We start from the raw sequence: 13,530 nt of genomic DNA, 5'->3' as shown, positions 1-13,530 counted from the left end.
ATTTTTCAACGCCGATACCGATGATAGGAGGACAAAAAAAGCCGATACCGATTAATCAGCCGATTTTTAAAATGTATTTGTAATAATGACAATTACAACAATACTGAATTAACACTTATTTTAACTTAATATAATACATCAATAAAATCAATTTAGCCTCAAATAAATAATGAAACATGTTCAATTTGGTTTAAATAATGCAAAAACAAAGTGGTGGAGAAGAAAGTAAAAGTGCAATATGTGCCATGTAAGAAAGCTAACGTTTAAGTTCCTTGCTCAGAACATGAGAACATGTTCCTTTTAACACGAGTCTTCAATATTCCCATTATCAGTATTATTAGGACTATTTCTCTCTATACCATTTGTATTTCATATACCTTTGACTATTGGATGTTCTTATAGGCACTTTAGTATTGCCAGTGTAACAGTATAGCTTCCGTACCTCTCCTCGCTCCTACCCGGGCTCGAACCAGGAACACAACGACAACAGCCACCCTCGAAGCAGCGTTACCCATGCAGAGCAAGGGGAATAACGACTCCAAGTCTCAGAGCGAGTGACGTTTGAAACGCTATTAGCGCACACCCCGCTAACTAGCTAGCTATTTCACATCACATCGTTACACCAGCCTAATCTTGGGAGTTGATAGGCTTGAAGTCATAAACAGCAGCGCTGCTGGCAAAACGCAAGAAAGTGCTGTTTGAATCAATGCTTATGAGCCTGCTGGTGCCTACCATCGCTCAGTTGTCAGACTGCTCTATCAAATCATAGACTTAGTTATAACATAATAACACACAGAAATATGAGCCTTAGGTCATTAATATGGTCGAATACAGAAACTATCATCTCGAAAACAAGCCGTTTATTCTTTCAGTGAATTACGGAACCGTTCCGCATTTTATCTAACGGGTGGCATCCATCAGTCTAAATATTCCTGTTACATTGCACAACCTTCAATGTTATGTCATAATTACGTAAAATTCTGGCAAATTAGTTCGCAATGAGCCAGGTGGCCCAAACTGTTGCATATACCCTGACTCTGCGTGCAATGAACGCAAGAGAAGTGACACAATTACACCTGGTTAATATTGCCTGCTGACCTGGATTTCTTTTAGCTAAATATGCAGGTTTAAAAAATATATACTTCTGTGTATTGATTTTAAGAAAGGCATTGATGTTTATGGTTAGGTACACGTTGGAGCAACGACAGTCCTTTTTCGCGAATGCGCACTGCATCGATTATATGCAACGCAGGACACGCTAGATAAACTAGTAATATCATCAACCATGTGTAGTTATAACCAGTGATTATGATTGATTAAGTTTAATGCTAGCTAGCAACTTACCTTGTCTTCTTACTGCATTCGCATAACAGGCGGGCTCCTCGTGAGGCAGGTGGTTGGAGCGTTGGACTAGTTAACCGTACGGTTGCAAGATTGAATCCCTGAGCTGACGAGGTAGAAATCTGTCGTTCTGCCCCTGAACAAGGCAATTAACCCACCGTTCCAAGGTCGTCATTGAAAATAAGAATGTGTTCTAAACTGACTTGCCTAGTTAAATAAAGATGGGGAAAAATGGGGGGGGAAATCTGCAAATAAGCGTCCAAAATGACCGATTTCCGATTGTTATGAAAACTTGAAATCGGCCCTAATTATTCGGCCATTCCGATTAATCGGTCGACCTCTAGTGTAGACTTGAAGGACCAGAAGGGACTCATTCCCTCCCAAACCAAGAGGAGAAATCAATATTTTCTCTGGTAGGCACCACCAACCTGGCACCCCTACAAACAATAACCTCAAGTCAAAACCGTTACAATTTGCACACACTGTATATATATATTTCTATTGTGTTATTGACTGTATTTCTGTTTATTCCATGTGTAACTCTGTGTTGTGTGTGTCACACTGCTTTGCATTATCTTGGCCAGGTGGCAGTTGTAAATGAGAACTTGTTCTCAACTGGCCTAACTGGTTTAATAAAGGTGAAATATATATATATATACTTATTTTTTAAAGGGCACTTACACTGATACAGTCCAATCAGTCTAAGGGCCATGACCATTCATACTGTACTGAATACCAGTGTGACTTAATGTGGATATATATATAAAAAACATTTTGTACTCTTTCTCTGCTACTGTATGATTAATTTCCTAGCATTTTACTCACTTCCCCTATGTCAGGTTATTACTACTGCAGCTCTACATACTGTATGGACTAAAACTTAACGTCATATTTTCAACTTATAATACAGTTCGTATACTGTAATAATAAACAGCAACATACACAGTTAAAATCTGTTTAAAACTTTTGTTTTAAGGTAGGCTTGAAAGGTCCAACAGAAATGAATCAATCGCCACTCTAAAATGAAATGTAATCATGACAGCCTCTCTCCTGCATGAAGTAAACACATACAATTCACCCTCTCGACTTAAGATGCTATAATTTCATCAGAGATATTATGAACTCTATGAGCTTGGAGAGGCACTTCTCACTGTCTTACCTGTTTGTTGCCTTTCTCTCTCTGCCTGCCTGTCTGTCTGTCAGTGGGTATCATCATGCCTGCATCTCTCCTGCATGAAGTTAACACATGCAATAGACCCACTAGACCAGGGATGGGCAAATTTGATGGGGTTGGGGCAACACAAAAATCTGAACTCATCTGTTTACCCATATCCATACCCACACATGCAGTCAGAGCCAGCCCTAGCCTTTTGGGAGCCCTAAGTGAAATTTTGTTTGGTCTCCATTGAAGGTTGTGGGTCTTCCAGTAAGACACTGACCCCAAACGCACATAAAAAGCACCCTGGAATGATTCAAGAAGAGATGCTGGACTGTTCTGGAGTGGTCAGCGAAGAGTTCAGATCTAAATTACATCCAAAACCTATAGCGAGATCTGAAAACAGCTGTTGGTGGAAGGCACCCCTTAAACATTGAAGAATTAGAGCAGGTTGCTGCTGAGAAGTGGAACAAATTGGCATTAGAAAGGTGCAGCAAGCTCATTGATGGCTACAAGAGGCATTACTCTGCAGTTATTTTGTCCAAAGGCTTCCTCTGGGGTGCCGATGTCATTTGTCTTTATTTTCTAAATAAAATTGTAAACTTCAGTTTACAGAAATAATATTGCTTCTGGAATGTTGAAAAACCAATGACAAGGTGTGAAGACCGATTTTAAAAAATAAATTAAAAAGTATTTTTTATTTCAACTTATTTGAGAAGAAATAGGGAATTGTCTTTATCAAGTGTGCCAATAACTCTGTACCTGACTGTATATTTCATGGAGCCTTGTATGATCGGTCTATCTTGTAAGTAGCAGAAAGGCTGTTCCTGTGGCTGTGCTGGCTGCTGATAGTCAGGTTTTGACAGCCTTAGACCTTACTAAAGAAACAGCCAGTTAGCTCAGTGACTGCAGGTATTCTAATTGTTCCCATCTGATCCTGCGGCTTGCTGGTGACAACAGTATTGCAGTTTGTCATCATTATGGGGTGAAAAGGCACGCTGGAGTGGTAATTAAGAGATGAATCCCCCTTGATGAGGCGTGTCATACACTGTGTCAGTGTTACACCGACCCCCTCCCCGTCTCACTCCCGGCCTCATGCCTCCTACACGTAGAGTCCACAGGATTTACACCCCCGCTCCAGGACACAGAGTACAGATACCACTTCAATTAGTCCCAAACGGTGGCCGTGCTCAGGGCAGATTGCTCCTTTGTAGCAAGACCATTGTGTGACGGTACGGCCTCCGTGGGTAATGCATTTAGCGCGTTCTCACCCCAGGACAATGACGAGAGACGCCCAGGCTTTGTCCCTCGACCCTGGCCGTGTCACCCTACCTCAGAGCCTGTTGAGCACGGAGGTCTGCCTTCTCTTCCTGGCCCATTGGCCACAGTGTGTTAACCTGTGGCAGGGACGGCTCAGCCAGGGCTCAGGGGTAGCTACTGGGCTAATGCCATTGGTTCCACTGGCTCAGGTCGCTATAGAGTCTCTCCCAAGTTGAAAGGTTTAATTGTTCGCTCAGGTTGAGATCAATATTTAATCTTTTCACATAATCCCCTTTATGGTGAAATCATTGGGTTTTTGATTTAGTCAATAATACCGTAGTTTTCTCAACTGCAAAGTTTGCAAGCCACAAGTAAGAACTTTACAACTGTCAAGGCTAAGGTTCTTTCATTGTTCTTTGACAAACAGAGCCATGGTTATTGTCTCTATTACTGTGTTATGGGTCTGCAAGTTAGACTTGTTTGTCTTTAGCTCTCCTCAGGTTTCTTAACATTTCTCACTCTCTTCTCGCAGGATGACGAGGGCCAGACAGCGTTACACTATGGTAAGGAGTTGTCATAAACCAAACGCTTCCAGATATCAGAGAATGTCATCTAGATTTCTGGGTGAATATGTGTATATAGGCTATGTTTGTGTATGAATGGTTGTATGTCTGTACATGTACTGTAAATTGCATCTCTGTTTATGAGTGTGAACAATTGTATGGTGATGGATGGGAAAGCGTGCACCATCTGCTCTCTTGGCCCTGCATCTGTCTCACTCTCCCTCGCTCTTTCTCATCCCCCTCTCTTCTCCCTCTTTTACTGCTTTTTCTATCTAAGGTGCCTTTCATCCATCAGCGTCTCTTTCATCCCTCCCTCTTTCCATCTGTGTGTGTGTGTGTGTGTGTGTGTGTGTGTGTGTGTGTGTGTGTGTGTGTGTGTGTGTGTGTGTGTGTGTGTGTGTGTGTGTGTGTGCTCATGTGCTTGTGTCTAATCTATGGTCTATGTGTGTGTGTCTGTGCGTATGGAGTGGCAGTGTGTAATAATCACCAGGTCTCCCCAAGGAAATCAACAGTGCTCCTCAGACTCTCAATACCCCCTCCCATGGGCGGCCCCCATGTCCTCTGAGCCCTTGGTGTGTGTGTGTGTGTGGGGGGACACCATCTGGCCCCCGGCTGGGCTGGGTGACTACAGGGTGGGGACTGGGTACGTGGCTGGGCTGGGTGACTACAGGGTGGGGACTGGGCACGTGGCTGTGCTGGGTGACTACAGGGTGGGGACTGGGCACGTGGCTGGACTGGGTGACTACAGGGTGGGGACTGGGCACGTGGCTGGGCTGGGTGACTACAGGGTGGGGACTGGGCACGTGGCTGGGCTGGGTGACTACAGGGTGGGGACTGGGCATGTGGCTGGTCTGGGTGACTACAGGGTGGGGACTGGGCATGTGGCTGGTCTGGGTGACTACAGGGTGGGGACTGGGCACGTGGCTGGTCTGGGTGACTACAGGGTGTGGACTGGGCACGTGGCTGGCGTACAGTAAACCACACGCCACTGGGGACCCAGGCAGGGACAGGAGGATGGGGCTTTAAAAAATGACTAATAAACATAAGCGATGAACTCTTGGAGACAAATAGCAGAGAATGAAAATTCATTTCCACCTCTCTTTGCACAGGGCCACAGTGGCTGGCAAATGATTAATGGAGGGTTTACTGCACACTATAAATTGTTCTCCTTCTCAACGACTCCCGGGGGATGAGGGTTTTTACAGACCAAGGCCCCACACGCAGCCCCCAAAAATATATACAATTTAAAAGAATAAAAATTATTGAACCTGACATAACCACGGCTGTTTTTTTCTTCTCCCTGCTGAGAACGGGTGACACTTTAGCCACCTCTGGGCTGGAGGATAAAAGGGCCTGCTGTCAATCAGCCGTTCCTGCTGACATCAGCCCATCACACAAGAGCAGGAGGGCTCTCTTTTTAAGAGGAGAGAGCGATTGACACTGGCGGAGAAAAGCACTCTGAGCACAGAGGAATCTAGGTGCATCAGCGCTGTGACTCGCTAACTGAGTTAAGAAAATGCAAGCCCTATCCTCATATCGTAGCCTAGCCTGTGAGTCCTTTTAGTGGGACACAAATTGCCAATTGGGCACAAATTGAGTGTTTCAGCCAACCACAGGTTCAGGGAAATGTCAATGGGCCTCCATATGAGCTTTTCATTGACTCCTGCACTCAGGTTAAAAAAGGAATATAAACACCAATGCTTTAGAGGCTGTGTTTAGACATAGTTGTGTGCATCATGTCTCCTCAGGTGACCTTGGAGATATTTAAAGGTGATCCTATCCTTTTCTATTAGTAATTTGGGTACTGTAAGATATACAGATAAGTGTGTATTAAAGTTGCTGTCAGAACAATGAGATTTACTATGTCCTGTCTTGTCGTACCACCCAGAATGATATATGGAAATGGCTGCTTTCATGGCATGTTACCTATGTAGTCAATCCTGGATCCTTTTACCTCTGAAGTGCATCACAATGATATCGCTTTCCTCTCTCTCGTTCTCTCTCACCCTGGTGTGCTGTGCACCCCCCCCCCCCACACACACACTCTCTCCTTCTGTTCTCGCTCCCTGTTCTGTTATTCTGCCCCCCCCTCCCGCTCTGTCCTGCAGCGTCTGCGTGTGAGTTTGCTGGCGTAGTGGAACTGCTTCTACAGGCTGGGGCAGACCCTTCCATGAAGGACCAGGAGGGCTCTCTGCCTGAGGAGGTCACTGAATCCAGCTCCATCTCCTCACTGCTGCGCCAGTACACCGCCCCCAAGGGCTAGGCCCAGCTTCGCCATCCCCTCTCCTCCCCTCCAGCCGGTGCCCATCCCATCCTAGACCTAGCATCCAGCTCTCTCAGTAATGGTCATCACACTCTGAAAGTGCAACCCACCACTTCATCATCTCTCATGTCCCATTCCAAGGAATGCATCCATCATCATCGCTATTAAAGAAATGAGTTTCTCTCTGACTTTTTCAGACCACCTCCTTTGATGACACGACAGTCATGTTTGCACTTCGGATTTTGTGTTACCTTCACTTGTCTTGTCTTTCCTGATTATTATTATTGATTTTTTTGAAAGACATTTGGATAGCATATATATATCTTTTTCTTTCTTTTTTTTACCAATATACAACTTCCAAAGAAGTTGACCTATTATTACCTATCTAGTCTGACTGCTTATTTAGCATTTTAGTTGGTATCATCCTTGCATATATAGATCTGGACAAGAAAATACAAATTTAACCTATATTTGTCCCAAAATAAACTTAGAATATGCAATTATATATTCAGATGGAGCATGGAGAAATCTAGCTAAAAGTTATTCCATGATAACTAACATAACCATAGCAGCACACCGATCAAATTCCCTGGCCAGGCCTCTTCATTTGAGTGAACCCTTTGTCCACTGAGCACATTCTGTCTCCCTTGGCCCACCCAACATACCCACACCCTCTATTATGTCACTTAAGATATATTTGGATGTTCTCCAAATAGTCAACACATGGGCTGCCTCCAAATCTGCTTTAGTTTTTCATAAGCTCTTCTGATCAGAGCAGTCTCTTTGGCACCCCCTCCCTCCCACCTGATGAGAATACTAAATCTGGAATCTCAGCTCTTAACTACAGCTTGATAAAGAAGCTAATGCACATTTGAACAAACAATGGGGACATGCTGTAATCCCTCTCTCTGAACACGAGGCATTAAATAACAGTCAGCAAAAAGAGTCCTGCTGCGGCTGACTGCTGTCTGTCACCATGGCCCCAGCATACAGAACAGAGATGGTCCAGCCCAGACACTCTGCTCTGTTGCAGTATCACTGAGAGAGAGAGAGAGAGAGCATTGTTATGCATTCCCTACACAACCAGGAATTATGCTGTCGGTATATTTCCAAAGGATGTTTCGCCCATTTTCCAGTAATTTCCTAAATCCTGATCGGGTTGGAGTAGTAGTCGGTGACGGCATGCTCCCCAGGCATGTCTGCACAACTGTGACACTAAGCCCATTATGTTTCCATTATGGGCCTCCATTTTCTCTGAGCTTTTCACTTTTGACACTGCCTCCTCTCAAATCGCAGCCCATATTGCTCAACCTTCTTTACTTAACGTTTATGCATTTTTACAAGTCGCCTCTCTATGGTTCTCTAACACCATTAGTGACAGATGGCCAAGGTTTGTTACAGAGATGAACTGGAGCACTTTCCTCTCCCTCTCTTACTCTCCCCAGTCTGGGGGTTAAAAGCAGTGGCATGTCATTGTACTGGCCAAGTCTTAATGCAATCCGCTCGCTAGTCCCCAGAACAGCATTGCTTGAAATTCAACAGTAAGCAAAATCTCAGCTCTGCTGTTGAAATGCATCCCTCTAATATCTTCAAGAGGACTCGATAAGTCTCTTGCTGCAAGCTGTGTGTTTAGTGCATGATTAACAAGCATTGCCGTCTGCTGCTACTCAAGGCGATAGTGATCAAAGCTGCCACACAGACACTCAAGTGTCTATATGGTTCTTCTCCTCAGAATGTTCTTATGCAACACCTCAGCAGACACTGAAGGCAATATCCTGTTAACGACCCTCCCTCTCTCTAATTATATTATATGTACATCTCATTTCTGCTATAATGACCCAGTGAAACAAACCTAATTTCACTTCAAACAGAAGAACAACCTTGAAGTTGTCATTGAAAGGCCTCTCTGTGACTCAAACCCTTTTAAAGCTACACTCTGTCATGGCAGCCATTGCTCAACATTAAAATAAAATATAATTTTAGGAGACAAATATCCTGTCTTGATGTCCAAGATTAAGTTTAGTCTGAACCAAATATCTATTTACATGTTAATGTATTTCTTTCCATCAGAAGGAACATAGAATTGTTACCTTCATGAAGTTTGTAATAAAAGCCTCAGATCGATGATAATGGCATTTGTGCTTGTGTTTGTCATCTTTGCAAAAGCAACAGTGCAGGAATTTCCCAGATTTATTTGTATACTAGTGCTGTAAGTGCCGTGTAAATTATCCTAACTGTCTTTGTCGCTGTTTATCTTTGTAAGGCAGCACTATTAAAGGCTATCCATTAATGCCCATGGCTTGTCTAATCAATGGCTGAATAAAACCAGCTTGTTTTGTGGCGTTTTATGCAGACGTGCTTGTTCTGCAACAGGAATAGCTAAAATGCAACCAAATTGATGATACTTAAGTATAGGACACACATGCTATGACTCCGAAAAGGCTGGATAACAGATCAATTATTAAAGAGTTATATTTACATTCTATTTGTTTCCATTTAACTATGAATTTATAGCCAGTATATTGCAGATGACTAGCCAACAAGACTGCTTTTAGCTCATGGGTTTTAGTAATGCGGAATTGTAAGGAACTTAAAATTGAGACTTGTCGTATTCTGTTAATTTACTATCATATGTAATATACACTCCTGTATTTATGCCGTACTTAATGCTTCTCTCTATCTCTACACTCCTGTATTTATGCCATACATAATGCTTCTCTCTATCTCTACACTCCTGTATTTATGCCATACTTAATGCTTCTCTCTATCTCTACACTCCTGTATTTATGCCATACTTAATGCTTCTCTCTATCTCCACACTCCTGTATTTATGCCATACTTAATGCTTCTCTCTATCTCTACACTCCTGTATTTATGCCATACTTAATGCTTCTCTCTATCTCTACACTCCTGTATTTATGCCATACTTAATGCTTCTCTCTATCTCTACACTCCTGTATTTATGCCATACTTAATGCTTCTCTCTATCTCTACACTCCTGTATTTATGCCATACTTAATGCTTCTCTCTATCTCTATACTCCTGTGCCATTTATGCCATACTCTAATGCTTCTCTCTATCTCTACACTCCTGTATTTATGCCTTCTCTCTATCTCTACTCCTAATGCTTCTTCTCTCTATCTCTACACTCCTGTATTTATGCCATACTTAATGCTTCTCTCTATCTCTACACTCCTGTATTTATGCCATACTTAATGCTTCTCTCTATCTCTATACTCCTGTATTTATGCCATACTTAATGCTTCTCTCTATCTCTACACTCCTGTATTTATGCCATACTTAATGCTTCTCTCTATCTCTACACTCTTAGAAAAAAGGGTTATGCGGCTGTCCCCATAGGAGAACCCTTTTGGTTCCATATAGAACCCTCTGTGGATAGGGTTCTACATGGAACACAAAAGGGTTTGACCTTGAACCAAAAGGGGTTCTTCAAAGGGTTCTCCTAAGGGGAAAGCCGAAGAGCCCGTTTTGCTTCTGGATAGCACTTATTTTTTAAGAGTGTATCTTGCCTGACCACAAAGCATATTTATCCATATTTCACAAAGCAGTTTACAATTAGTTAGCAGTGCAGGGATTAAGGAAAAGTGTGACTGTGCAAAACTGCAATCTGGTGCAGTCTTTAGTAGCAGAGGGATCAGTGTTTGCAGCAGCTAAGCAGATGTGCTGCTTCGGCCCCCGTTTTGTCTCTTCTATGGGTGGGAGTGGTGTATATGGGCTTACAAACAAACACTACCGGCCAAGGACTAGCAGACACAGAAAACCAACACCCACCATTGGTTACTAACTGGATCTCCATCTTTGAATGTGTGTGATATTTATTATCAGTTCATCCTTAAAGGGATAGTTTACCCAAAGTAGTAAGAGTATAAAAAAACGGGTTTTAAGTGAGAATAGGCATTGGTCTGAAGCTGAAAAAGAGAGGAAATTAACTTGAGCACAACAATGCCTATCCCACCCATGCTCTACTAAGATTGTACAGCACACAGCTTTGACCTACTACAATAGCTATGTTGGTATTGTACTAAACACTATATGTGTAGGCAGGTTGCTTAGGATTCAAACCTTCTCAAACAGCCTAATTCATACTCTTGGAGGAGGTGCTTCCACAATGTGATTTGTACCACATACAAGTTAATGTATTGGATTCTTCACACACAACAGTAAGACATTATCCCACTACACTACCTTTTCATGCTCTTTTTATTAAATGAATGCAAGCTTTACTTTAATACTTACAAGATCATCTGGCTTGATTGAGCTGTTTTGTCCTGTAATAATGTGGTGCATGCCTGTATTTTCTGGTTAGTTGGTGCACAACATAACAGGTGGTGGTGTGTTGGACACAGTAGCTTAGATAGAGCCTGTCTGCTTTCCTCCCGAGTGGCGCAGAGGTCTAAGGCACTGCATCTCAGTGCTAGAGGCGTCACTACAGACCCTGGTTCGATCCTGGGCTGTATCACAACCGGCCATGATTGGCAGTCCCATAGGGCGGTGCACAATTGGTCCAGCGTCGTCCGGGTTAGGTTTTGGCTGGGGTAGGCCGTCATTGTAAATAAGAATTTGTTCTTAACTGACTTGCCTAGTTAAATAAAAAAAGCCTGATTTCTGTAACTTAGCTTATGTTTGTACTTATTTATCTTTGCAATGAAGATGGTGACGGAACAATAATACACATTTACAATCGGCCTATATCTAAAAATACATACAGCTAAATTATACAATGCATTCGGGAAAGTATTCAGACCCCTTGACTTTTTCCACAATTTGTTACTTTAAGGCCTTATTCTAAAATTGATTCAATTGTGTTTACCCCCCCTCATCAATCTATACACAATACCCTGTAATGACAAAGACCAAAATGCTACAAGCTTGGTAATCCTGTATTTGGGAAGTTTCTCCCGTTCTTCTTTGCAGATCCTCTCAAGCGTTGTCAGGTTGGATGGGGAGGGTCGCTGCACAGCTATTTTCAGGTCTCTTCAGAGATGTTAGATCGGGTTCAAGTCAGGGCTCTGACTGGGCCACTGAAGAACATTTAGAGACTTGTCCCGAAGCAACTCCTGCGTTGTCTTGTCTGTGTGTTTAGGGTCGTTTTCCTGTTGGAAGGTGAACCTTCACCCCAGGCTGAAGTCCTGAGGGCTCTGGAGCAGGTTTTCATCAAGGATTTCTCTGTACATTGCTCTGTTAATCTTTCCCTCGATCCTGACTAGTCTTTCAGTCCCTGCCACTGAAAAACATCCCCACAGCATGATGCTGCCACCACCATGCTTTACCGTAGGGAGAGTTCAATCTTGGTTTCATCAGACCAGAGAATCTTGTTTCTCATGGTCTGAGAGTCCTTTAAGGTGCCTTTTAGCAAACTCCAAGCGGGCTGTTATGTGCCTTTTACTGAGGAGTGGCTTCCGTCTGGCCACTCTACCATAAAGGCCTGATTGGTTGAGTGCTGCAGAGATGAGTGTCCTTCTGAAAGGTTCTCCCATCTCCAAAGAGGAACTCTGGAGCTCTGTCCGAGGGACCATTGGGTTATTGGTCACCTCCCTGACCAAGGTCCTTCTCCCCCGGTTGCTCAGTTTAGATGGGCGGCCAGCTCTAGGAAGAGTCTTGGTGGTTCCAAACTTCTTCCATTTTTAACAATGATGGAGGAGACTGTGTTCTTGGGTACCTTCAATGCTGCAGAAATGTTTTGGTACCCTTCCCCCGATCTGTACCTCGACACAATCCTGTCTCGGAGCTCTACGAACAATTCCTTCGACCTCTTGGCTTGGTTTTTGCTCTGACATGCACTGTCAACTGTGGGACCTTATATAGACAGGTGTGTGGCTTTCCAAATCATGTCCAATAAATTGAATTTACCACAGGTGGACTCCAATCAAGTTGGAGAAACATCTCAAGGATGATCAATGGAAACAGAATGCATCTGAGATAAATTTCGAGTCTCATAGCAAAGGGTCTGAATACTTATGTAAATAAGGTATTTCTGTTTTATTTCTTTTTTAAATACATTTGCAAAAAAAAAAAAATGTTTTCACTTTGTCATTATGGGGTATTGTGTGTAGATTGATGAGGATTTTTACAAAATGTGGAAAAAGTCAAGGAGTCTGAATACTTTCTGAATGCCCTGTATATAGACGTGTATAATAGTGAAAATAATGTTCTCTACATTTTCAATAAACACGTAGCTACAATCCTATGGGATTACTCTTCTGAAGTGAGTGATGTTAAACACCACTGTTTAAGGTAATTGATGCTATTCTTACCTTCTGGTGCATGGTCATAGCTAAGTCATAAAATATGAATGATAGGTTGCAGTCACTCCTGGCCCATATGCTTCTTACAAGGTAAGAACAAGATTGACAAATTATGGAAATTGAGTGAACAATCCCTAGGGCCTTGCTTTGCTTGTCTGTCACACCTTTCCCCTATGAGAAGGAAACACTAACTATGGTCCCTCCTCTTTTCTTCTGGTTCTTTAGTGGTGGGCCGGCCATAGCTAGGTCCTTCCCACTGCTGAGTTGTTGCTCCTCCTCTTCCTCTGCAGTCTGAAGACTAATCTCTTCTAACTGCATCTCCTATCTGCTTTATGATAGAATATACATGTAAACATTAAAGAGAAATACACCCACTTTAATCCAAAGACATTTTAGCTTTATTTCCTCATATAGATATTTCTGTACACAGTTCCTATCAATGCACAGAAGGCATATATGAATAGTTTCAGTGCTATCTTTTTTAAAGACACATGGCAATAAATAGCGCTCATGAAACAAGACTGTCAACACCTTTTGAAACTGTACAAAATGTACAACAATTAAGACGCAAAGTTCTGAGGCAACAGATTGAACAAAAAGTATATTGGTGTGTGTATATATTTGCATGTGTTTTTTTTGTGTGTTTTCCCATTGGCTTTCTGGTTGGCATAATGTATGCTC

The 13,530-nt window shown here is 42.7% G+C and overlaps 1 protein-coding gene across 1 annotated transcript in view; it reads left to right on the top strand.

The window, feature by feature from the left end:
• The window catches only part of LOC115108439 (acyl-CoA-binding domain-containing protein 6-like), a 61,132-nt gene extending 52,259 nt beyond the window's left edge, over positions 1–8,873 (top strand). Inside the window, exons 6-7 of the mRNA XM_029632763.2 lie at positions 4,290–4,320; positions 6,429–8,873. Of these exons, the coding sequence (XP_029488623.1) occupies positions 4,290–4,320; positions 6,429–6,583 (186 nt within the window). The 3' untranslated portion in view covers positions 6,584–8,873. The remainder of the gene's footprint in view (positions 1–4,289; positions 4,321–6,428) is intronic.
• The last annotated feature ends 4,657 nt before the right edge of the window (positions 8,874–13,530 follow it).

The sequence above is a fragment of the Oncorhynchus nerka genome, linkage group LG24 (assembly GCF_034236695.1).
Source record: "Oncorhynchus nerka isolate Pitt River linkage group LG24, Oner_Uvic_2.0, whole genome shotgun sequence".
Classification (NCBI taxonomy): Eukaryota; Metazoa; Chordata; class Actinopteri; order Salmoniformes; family Salmonidae; genus Oncorhynchus; species Oncorhynchus nerka.
Note: the sequence above shows the minus strand (reverse complement) of the source record. Positions and strands in the feature narration are given on the sequence as shown.